General features: G+C 43.3%; 1 protein-coding gene across 1 annotated transcript in view; it reads left to right on the forward strand.

The window, feature by feature from the left end:
- Window positions 1-6,174: 6,174 nt before the first annotated feature.
- Window positions 6,175-10,380, forward strand: part of LOC106814036 (eukaryotic elongation factor 2 kinase-like) — a 29,820-nt gene continuing 25,614 nt past the window's right edge. Inside the window, exon 1 of the mRNA XM_014818297.1 lies at window positions 6,175-6,186. Coding sequence (XP_014673783.1) covers window positions 6,185-6,186 — 2 coding nt within the window. The 5' untranslated portion in view covers window positions 6,175-6,184. The remainder of the gene's footprint in view (window positions 6,187-10,380) is intronic.

Consider the following 10,380-nt stretch of genomic DNA (forward strand, 5'->3'; position numbering starts at 1 on the left):
GTTTTATTTATTCTGATTTCCATCCTTAAGAATTCTAATCCATGTACCTGCATATTTCAGCAACAAAATATCATCACAATCCATCAACAAACTAGCCAAATTACTTGTACGTAGTAGCCACGTATGTAGCCCCTCCAGCCCTACGACTGTTTCACGTTGGCAGAAAAACCACTTCTCGCACGTATAGTAAGAAAACGAGCAGCGTAACTGTGTGCTACCGTATAGGTACCTGTATTTGGATGCTGTTGTTTAGTTGTATTTATATATATATATAAACCAGAGGGTAGTAACCAGACCTGTACCTCTGCCATACGTTCATTCACTTACACACCAAAATTGTTGTGTGTTGCTAACCTTTTTTACCCCCCTACATTGAGAACTCTATGGAGCGCTATTTCAACATAAATAACATACTTTTGTGCGCGCATTTCAACCACTTTTATGAGGCGTGATGATGCGCGCACCATGGCACAATTTCGGGTGCGCGGTGGAGCGCGAGCGCGATCGCGCCCCTTAAAAATGAAAGCCTGGTGTATGTACAGATTGTCTTCCGCCCACATGTACATCGTCTTCCGCCCCCATGTAAGTTAACACCGTAACACCGACCCCTGTACCCCTTCTGCTAATGGATCGAAGTACAGTAACAGGGTTCAACATTAACTTTTATTTCACTAGACCATCGGGCTAGTAACTGAGGAAAACCACTAGCCCTGACCTAACTTTCACTAGCCCAGACCCAGCCATTGTTTATGAAAACCTTGTGCATCGTATGAATTATACTAAAATTTCTCTAAATTTACTGCACTAACTAGCAAGCTACACACCGTACAAGCTGGCCATTCTTGCGCGAGCGTCGTTTACCGCGCTTTAAATCGCGCGCGGCCAAGTCCACGTGCAGCATTTAAATATTCGTGTTCTACAACGGGCAGCCACGTTATTGTTTTTGCCGAAGGGTAACTGTATCCGCTCACGCTCTGCTAGACAATGTACACGCTCTGCGACAAACAGTGCGGCCGCGAACCAATTCTAGCCAGAGGCACCGACGGCAATTACAGAAAAGGGCAAGGCAGGTCACTGCCGTCAGTCGGGTTGAATTTTCAGGGGCAGTACGGCGATTGATAGGGGTACCCACGGCAATTGCCGTCGGTGCCGTCGGTTAATTCGAGCCCTGCTACCAACACTACTAGTACTAGTACTAACCATAGTCTGGTTCCCCAGGATAACCAGCATTACAACTAACAGAGGCGCAGTTGGAATATCATTTGGCTGTATGATTGAATAGCCTTGGAAATGTTGCACTTCAATAGAAGCCGAACTGAACCATAAATATTGATGGAGCTCAACCACAGCTGTGCTCTGACAAAGAGCAAAGTTGTGCAGATCATGGAATCATATATATTTATGTATTTATTTATTTATTATTTATTTATATATGCTTTTGTTGTTGCTGTATAACCTTATGAAAAGACACCTCATTCTCACCTCATTCTATTTCTCTATATTTATTTTCTCTCTCTCTCCCTCTATGTATATATACTAGCTGGGCGGGTACCCGCTGCGCTGGGTAAAATCGTGCTACTTAATCATACTACTATACTAATAATGGGACACAGTAGGAACATTGGGTAAACATGGACAATGACATTGCACCCAATATCAATATTTAGAAATCGGTCTAATAAGATAATAAGCATGGGGAAAACTGTTACGTATGACATTTATATGACAGCACAACCCAACTTAGAACACCTGAGACATAATATTAATAGTAATATGGCTCATAGGGTCTATGTCCCCCAGGTATACCGGAACGTACCCTGGTGGCTATTTGATATGGTTAGGGTTAGGGTTCGGGTTGGGGTTAGGGAGTAGCAGTGGCGTAGCTAGGATTTTTTCAGCGGGGCGTGGGCACTGGGGGGGCCTTACATTTTCGTGGGGGGCACAATATATAATTTTATTGAGATGTGGTTCGAACCTTCTTTCATTGTATTATACTGTTCTAACGGCATTTCTTTGAATTCAAAATTTTTTTTTATCAGCATGAATTTTCAGTGGGGGCACCTGGGGGCACAGCAAATTTGTGGGGGAGGGGGCACGTGCCCCCCAGGCCCCCCCGTAGCTACGCCCCTGGGGAGTAGGCGTAGGCGACTCCCTAGACTCGTTAGTGGAGTAGGCGAGGTACGGTCCGGCATATTAGATAGTACCAGGGTACGTTCCGGTATACCCCACCGTACCCAGGGTACGTTGCCGCAGTATCCCGGGGGGGGGGGACACACAGACCCGCTCAGCAGTAATATGGAGTAAATGACAAAAAGCTATTGTTATATAACAGCATGTACGAATGGGTTGGACTTTTCGTTTGAAAGACTCTTGATAAACAATGTTTTTCGTGTTATTCTCTGGTGCAAATATGTAGAGATTCGTGGCGTATCCAACTGTTAAGCTCCCCACGTACAGCAGCTATCCATTGTGAGATCGTACGCCGAATAAAAGAAATTCCATATATAGTATAGATAGAGACAGGCCAGCGAGTGGGGTCTGTGTCCACTGGATATTGTCTAGTGAATGCTTGGCGTGCAACCATGCAGATTGAAATTAAGAAATTTTTGTATTGAATCAGAAAATGCATAGCTTTGGAATGGTACAATGCATTCTCAGATCGTAGCATCTGAACCGAAACTCTGAACTGAGAGTGAGTAGTACCTCTGAACTGGCTGGTCGTGGTTATGCTCTGTTTTAGTTTCGATTTCGGTTTCGAGCAGCTGATGAGATCATGAGGTGAGGGCAAGAAAATCAATAGTCATAGGCTGTGCTGACATTGTGTGAAGATTGCCGAATTGAGGGGTTTTTCACGGATTTTTCGGCGAGTTTGACGGTTTGACAGGTTTTTTTCAGCTACGAACACGCCCGGGGTATAAGAGATGGCCCTGTGAAAATTGCATCCAGATCGCTTGGGCGGTTTGACCGCCTATAGGGAAGATACATACATAGATAGATAGATACATACATACGAACTCAAATATATATTAGATATAACCCAACACAAAAACGTCCAAACAATATGGGAGCAAAAAATTGTGCACTATTTTTCACTTTAGCAGTATTACACTGCAGTAAAAGCAACCCAGCAGTAAAGTGCGTGTTTTGTAGCAGAGGTTCAAGGACCACAGAATTTAAACATCAATACCCTCCTCCCATTGCTCATACCCCAAAAAGTACTTAGCTGTACTTCTTATTATAGACGGACACAGGCAGTTGGTACGCTGGGCGCACACCATGGGCGTAGCTTGAATGTATAACAGTCTAAAGCAGCAGTACTTGGTGCGTACGTTGTATATATCACACAACGAGTTGCTCTTGATTATGTATACCAAAATGTGGTGGAAATCTAAAGGGTGTGTGACGTGTGTCACATGAAAGATTGGTATTTTTCCACTGCACTTATGTCCAGGTTGTGTGCTGTTAGGGCAGGCTTCTATTCCTACTCCCCGCCATGTTTACCATTCATTGATGGATATATATGCTTATCACATATGTCGGAAATTTATCGATATACAGTAGTACGTTCATAAAAGTAATATACATGAGAGAAAAAACCTTGTACTCGATCAAATCTCGGGGTGATATTATAGGTTCATAACTTGGGTGCTTATACAAGGTGAGCATAGCTGTGTTCAAACCCCTATAACCAGTTGTAACAAGTGAAAAACAATCGTATATAATAGATAGATACGGTTGTGGAGATGTCGGCCGAATTGATGCTTTGGGGGCAATTGAACGGGCAAGAATTATGATGAAGTATCCCCTTGGACATTTCTAATCCCACATTTAAATTTCAAATAACAACTTACTAGAATAGTGTTTCTGGGTTCCCCTGAGTTTATTTGACATTTTCGTGCAAAGTTTAGCCCGCATCATCAGCACTGCACTATATGTTGCTGATGTTTTACTAATACTGGGATGAACCCGTATCTAGTGACAATGCCAAAGTCTCAATTAAAACTGCTGTTATTGTTAAGGTGTTACTGGAATCCAGAGAGACATGATACAAGATTGCGTGGCACAGCTTTGCTGTTGATCCTGAGCGCTGTGCGCGGATGAGACGCACAGTTCCACGGGATATGCGCACGCGACCGCGGGGATGTTCAAGTATGAAGCGCTGTCCGCAGTCCGATGGATAAATTTGCCCTAAAATGAATATCGTTCAGTTAAATAGCATTTAGGTATAAATATAATTGCACTTTTGTGATTAGCCCTCGGTCTGTAACGTGCAAAATAAATTGTCAAATACGCAACTTTTTCGTGGTGGCAGCACGGTCGCGGGTGTCATGGCGCCGTTCAAATTTTGTAGCGTTGATGTGTAATTAATTATAACAATTAAATTAGGTATCTGGTAACAAATACGTGTGGGTATAGACGATTTGTTATACAGTAAGTACAGATGTATGCAGTAAAATCCTAGAGGCTACTGTTCCTTTAATATCTTAAATTTTTAACCTCAGACTGCGGACTCCCTTGTTTTGCTGCGGACTCCCTTTTTTTGAGGGTAGGGGAGTCCGTTGGAAGTTGTTCGAAAGTTAATTTCTACCCTTGCGACGGGATTGAGTGAACTATGGTTCGCCTGCCTGGCCATGATTCCCTTGTGGCCGTGACTGGGTTATCACAGCTACTGATGCATGTATATGAAGTGTTGTTTAAAAAAATTAAAGAGCATCAGCGAGTCACGTAGAACCTATCCTGTCTGCAAGGTTAAGTTATCATATCAAGGGAGATGCTAGGGGCTTGCCACAGACGGTGGTATGTTTATGGAGAGCGTTTTTTAACAATAAAATTAAAGAGCACTTTGGCATGGCACGTAAAGCATGCGCGTAGTATTCGGTTAATGCTATCCCCCGGGCGTGGAGGGAGGTTACCGCAACGTAGCAGCACTAGTGTTAGGATAGTGTTAGGATTAGGGTTTTGGTCAGGGTTAGGGTTAGGGTTAGGGTTTTTGGATCATGATATCTGTCCCCACACCATAGATTAATTTTTGTGGATAGCAACACCTATATATATAGCGCTCCGAGATATATATATATTTAGTGTTATGTTTAGCATTGGAGGTGTTGCAGTTAGCCTTACTGGATGCTTAATGATTTTGAAGTATACGTCAACTGTATCACGTGACCCTCCCTCCACGCCATGTGAATCAAAGATGTGAATGCACCATAAAACAGGAGTTTGAGGCACGTGATTTGTATCAACCAATGGCAGCGCTCGCTATAGAACCCTATGTTCTTGATTGACCTAGGAAAAAAAATCACGCGCCCGGGGGATAACAACACCCGTAGTATTCTATAAATCGTAGGATGAATCGGCGGAGTTTCTCACCGAAGTTTTTTGAGTGAAAGTGAATATGAAGTAATGTGTAACTGCAAGTCTGTGACTCCGTGTGCATTGTAGAACTATAAATGTCAGATGCACGTTCGGCGCGTAAATAGGAAAGGAAGGGCAGAGGAGGCAAGTAGCCAAGTAGTGTAGTAGTGACAGCAGCAACATGGCGACCCATGTCTGGACATAGATCGCGCGCGCGTGTGTGTGTGTGCGTGTGTGTGTGTGTGCGTGTGTGTGTGTGGTGCAGCCGTGGTGCGTTGGTGGAGGAATGGGAGCAGGCGTGATAGTTGGTCCTTCGGCAGCAGTGCGTACACATCCCGTGTACACACTGTACAGCATTCGCTATACACGTGGTCACTGGTGTGCTATTTACGTATCGTAACTGACACCCCCGCATCACGAGGCTGCGCAAATTCGTCCATGCTACATTTGTAAATCGTGACCACTACAGGGTGCGAAATTAACGGGAGTCCGGAGTCAAATACTCCCTGATTTACTGTCGGACTCCTTGATTTGACATATATGCAGGAGTCCGTGTGACTCCCTGAAAAATCTGCCATACTAACAGTAACTAGTTCGTTCCGGAGCACGGCCTCGCGGAATTACTGTATTTTTTTTAGCTAATGTCCAAATAAAATTTGGCAGACGTGCAACAGCAGGAATCTTAAAAATAAGCACATGCGTTATTGTTAATATCTTTAATTTTGAACCTCAGACTGCGGACTCCCTCTTTTTGAGGGTAGGCTGGTACTACTACTAGGTTGGACTCCCTTGTTCAAAAGTCAATTTCTACCCCTGCACTATTCTCGGCATAAATTGAAAATTTGCTTGTACGTAATTTTAGGGCTGGATGGTTTTTGTTTACCCCAATACAATTTTTATTAAATTCTCAATTTGAAACCTATGTTTAACAACGTTTACTCGCATTCATTGTACTTGTATTGGTGAAGATCAGAGAATAACTTAGCGAATAAGAATTCGAGAATAAGTTCATGGGGAAACATGATTAACATTATGGAATTTTGCATTTTCTTTACCGTATCAGTTTTATAACTGTCATACTGGGTATTGCTGCAGGCATTTTACGTATGATCATGATTTGGATGGCTACTAAGTATTAAACTAACCATCTATATACTACTGTACCAAGTCAGTGCAAGCTGAATCCTGTTTGGACAACGACTGCAGGGGCCGTTCATCCATATGACCTCGGAGGTCAAATCCAATGCGCCAATGACATTCAGCATCAAAAGTTAATTACCCCTCTGAACGTCTTTGGACATTTCTAGAGTGCTCCATATTGATTTGCATTGAGAACGGACAAACAAACAGCCGTACATACACAAATATGTGTTAGATTGACAGTGCTCATGTACCGGGGTTTGTCTGATAGTGATACACACAGTACGTACACAGTATCACAGTCGGCTAAAATGAACTTTTTCGATAAGAAGTTAAATTATACGCCTAGTACACAGCTGAAGTGTCAATGACCACAACAGTCATTTTTTGCCTGACACTCTGCGCGAACTTATATGCGAGTGTTTGTGTGTAACACACTCTCAAGTTCATTTCCTGCAGCCGCATCAGCCTGGAATCTATTTTTGCAGAACGCTTGCCAACATTTAAATGGCAGCCTCGCCGAATAACAAGCCTTGGTGTTGTTATCGCTTGCACGGCTCTATCACTGTTCACCACTTTGTCCTAACTGGGAGACGGGCCACGAAGACAGTTTGTAAACACGGTTCTAATGAATCTGTTGCCTGTGGTGACGGGCAGAGAATCAAATAGAGCAGAACACGAACACACAATAGTTAGCCTAGTGAAGGGACGTTAACCGCGGTGGCCGATGTGAAGATGTTACCTAGGCCTGGTGTGGTCTATTTGTCACTATGACGTACTTTGGAAGACTGTGCTGTACATGTATCTATAAAGCGAAGTTTACTTAGTGAATTTCCAGGGCAACAAAAGAGTGGAAATTCCACGCGACTGGTTTAATTGTTAATCATGGCTACGTTAATTTACCACGAGAAAGGCTATGAATTTCACGTAAGTTCTATCACAAAATCGAAGCTTTTAAAGTATTTTTTGTAGTGCCTGATAAAGCCTGTTTTGTGCATTCGTGCTAGCCAGGCCCTTTGCCAGCAGAGCATATAGAGGAACCCTGGATAAACCACTTTTGAAGTAGGTCAGCAGAAAAACAGGCAAGATATAAGATTAAAGAGGAGAATACTGCATGACAAGTGTTTTGTAATGTAGGTAAGGTGTTAATAAAGCGACGGCTTTAGGTATTTCTTTGATTTTCTATGTAACACGGCCGTAAATAGTGAAAAGGTTGTCGTGCATTTTGCACGACAGAATTCACAGGTTTTGTCTATGGAAGGCCCTAAAATAACATCAGAATAAAAAAAAAAATTTAGGGCACAATTTATTGGTCTAGTACCAGCGTGTACGTGCGTGTACCCGCGTGTCCGTGCGTGTACCCACTCTGTGCGTGCCTGCCTGAGCAGCTATTGCTTACAAAATTGCCTAGCTTAGCCTCCTTTTCGTGCGTGACCCCAGGTCATGAATAATAATTAAGAATGGTCTATAGCTGATATGATTGTGAGGTGATGAACAACCTATATTAGCCAAAATACTTTACGTAAACATGTACATATTGGTTCAACGATCCTTGAGCCTAAATATTACCCTCATGGCACCCAGGCACGTTGTGTACGTACGACGATGTGTTGTTTGTTGTCGTCTAACCGAGTGTGTGAGCGGACTTCAACCTTGGTTGATCGTCTATCTGCTGCCTCAGTGCAGGCAGGCGTTCGTACGCTAGCTGCAGTCTAAAGACCCACAAAACTGTTGACGTCTCGGCAGCAGAGGCCTGTTCTGCTCGTAGTAAAACCAGACGGCGCTGTGCTACTGTGTCACCATTGACTGATAGCGCGCGGTGGGAGAGGAGCGTGTTACGCACAGCTGTGGCACAGCGAGATAGGTTAGCACTTTATGCTCGTACACCCAGTCGTCTGACTCTAGTCACGGTTGGTGGTCACTGCCCAAAATTTCAATTTTATTCGATCTCGCGGTCAGCGTGTCCGGTTGTTGATATAGATCTTGCTGTTTGACGGACCGACCGGTGGGCATATTCGCTGTGAAGGATATCTGATGTTGATGGCGAGAAGAGTCTTGCGGCCGCAGATCGGTAGCAGACTGCTGTTGTTTAGGTGCACAACACACACACCACGCGTCTCTTCGAGCTTCAAGCTTCTCATCCCGAGGTCGCGCTTGCCCAAGGTAGGTGCTACTCTAACGCTAGTACTAGTAGTAGAGCGGCCTGTATACTATACTACTACAGTACTACTACTACTAGTATAGACATATAGCCTGTGGACACAAGGGCTATAGTACTAGAGATAGTGTGCCACACTGCGAGTGTATAGCGGATCGAATCGTAGCGCTAGTACTATATAGCCCTTGTTGCCACGAGCTATAGTGGTCTGTGGCAACAAGGGCTGTAGTGCTAGAGCTAATCGAGTCGCAAGTCGCCAGAAACGGACGAACAGGGCCGGACTGGCGATCGGGAGCACCGGGAGTTTTCCCGGTGGCCTGGCCTGCTAAGTGGCCTGCCCCTCCACAAATTTATAAAAAATAAATAAATCTGCGGCCTGCAGGCCATATATATATATATATAATATATATATAACAGGAGTTAATAAAGACAATTTGTCTTTATTAACTCCTGATATATATATATATATATAATTATATATATATACTACCCAGTGGGCACACGACTCGTCAAAGTGACGTTGGATATTGGTTGGATTTAGGTCGCGACGTCGGCGACCTAAATACAACGTCTTATGCGACGTCAAAACACCAACGTTGTATTTTCGTCGGCTTTTTTACGTCATAATAACGTCGTATACATCAAAATTCCTACGTTGTATTTCCGTCGGTTTTGACGTCATAACAACGTCGTATACTGACCTTATATGTGCACATAATATTGCACAAATCTTTGCTTACAAATCTCTTAATCCATTATGAGTTTAATCAGCTAATTGTGAATATCTCCAAAAATGTCATTTTGGTGATTAGTAACACATATGATGTCATGATATATCGGCCGGTTGCGGGCTTGGGACTGTAGCGCACTGCATGATGATGCGGGTACTGCCAGTCCAGTGAATGTGGAAAGGGGCTAAGTGGTAAGAAGAATTTTTTATAAATTAAACAATGTCTTAAGTTATATGTTTTATTGAACGGTGGTTATTAAAAATATGTATAGTGAAATGTGTGAAGTATTCGTATGAAAAGAAGAACTAACAAAATTTAAACAAGTGCGCTTAAACCGCCACTAGATATATAATATATTAAATCTGAGGCCTGCAGGCCATAATTATTGTCAGGAGTAGATAATAGACCTTCCTCCTACTTCTGATATTATTATAGGTGGGGGCTGAGTGATGTCACTTCCCCTTAGTAACCCTAGAAGTTTTTTTCTTCAGTCTTTTTTGGCACAGATTTGGTAGTTAGTAACGAATAGCAGTTCAGTAGCATATGATACTAAGTACTGCAAAAACGACTCATTGCAGCTGTTCGTTTCTTCAGACTCACTTCACTCACTTTTCTTCATCGCTGCCGGGGTCGTGCCTTCGGTCGTGTGTGTTTGTGTGTGTGTTTTTGGGTGTGTAAAAGTACATATATATTTAGAAGCCTATCGCAGCACAGTAGCGGCGAGGTACCAGCCAGCCCGTAGCTGCCACACACCATATATGCACTTGGACATGGTGTTATTACTGGTAAACTGCACGGCATTGGCTGGCAAGTATTGTGTGAACACGGCGGCATGCAGGGTGCGAAATTAACACGAGTCTGGAGTCAAATACTCCCTGATTTACTTTCGGACTCCCTGATTTGACATATATGCAGGAGTTATATATATTATATATATATATATATGTGACTCCCTGAAAATTCTACCATACTAACTAGTTCGTTCGCGCGAGCACG

Source organism: Priapulus caudatus, unplaced genomic scaffold (assembly GCF_000485595.1).
Source record: "Priapulus caudatus unplaced genomic scaffold, Priapulus_caudatus-5.0.1 Scaffold859, whole genome shotgun sequence".
NCBI classification, from domain to species: domain Eukaryota; kingdom Metazoa; phylum Priapulida; class Priapulimorpha; order Priapulimorphida; family Priapulidae; genus Priapulus; species Priapulus caudatus.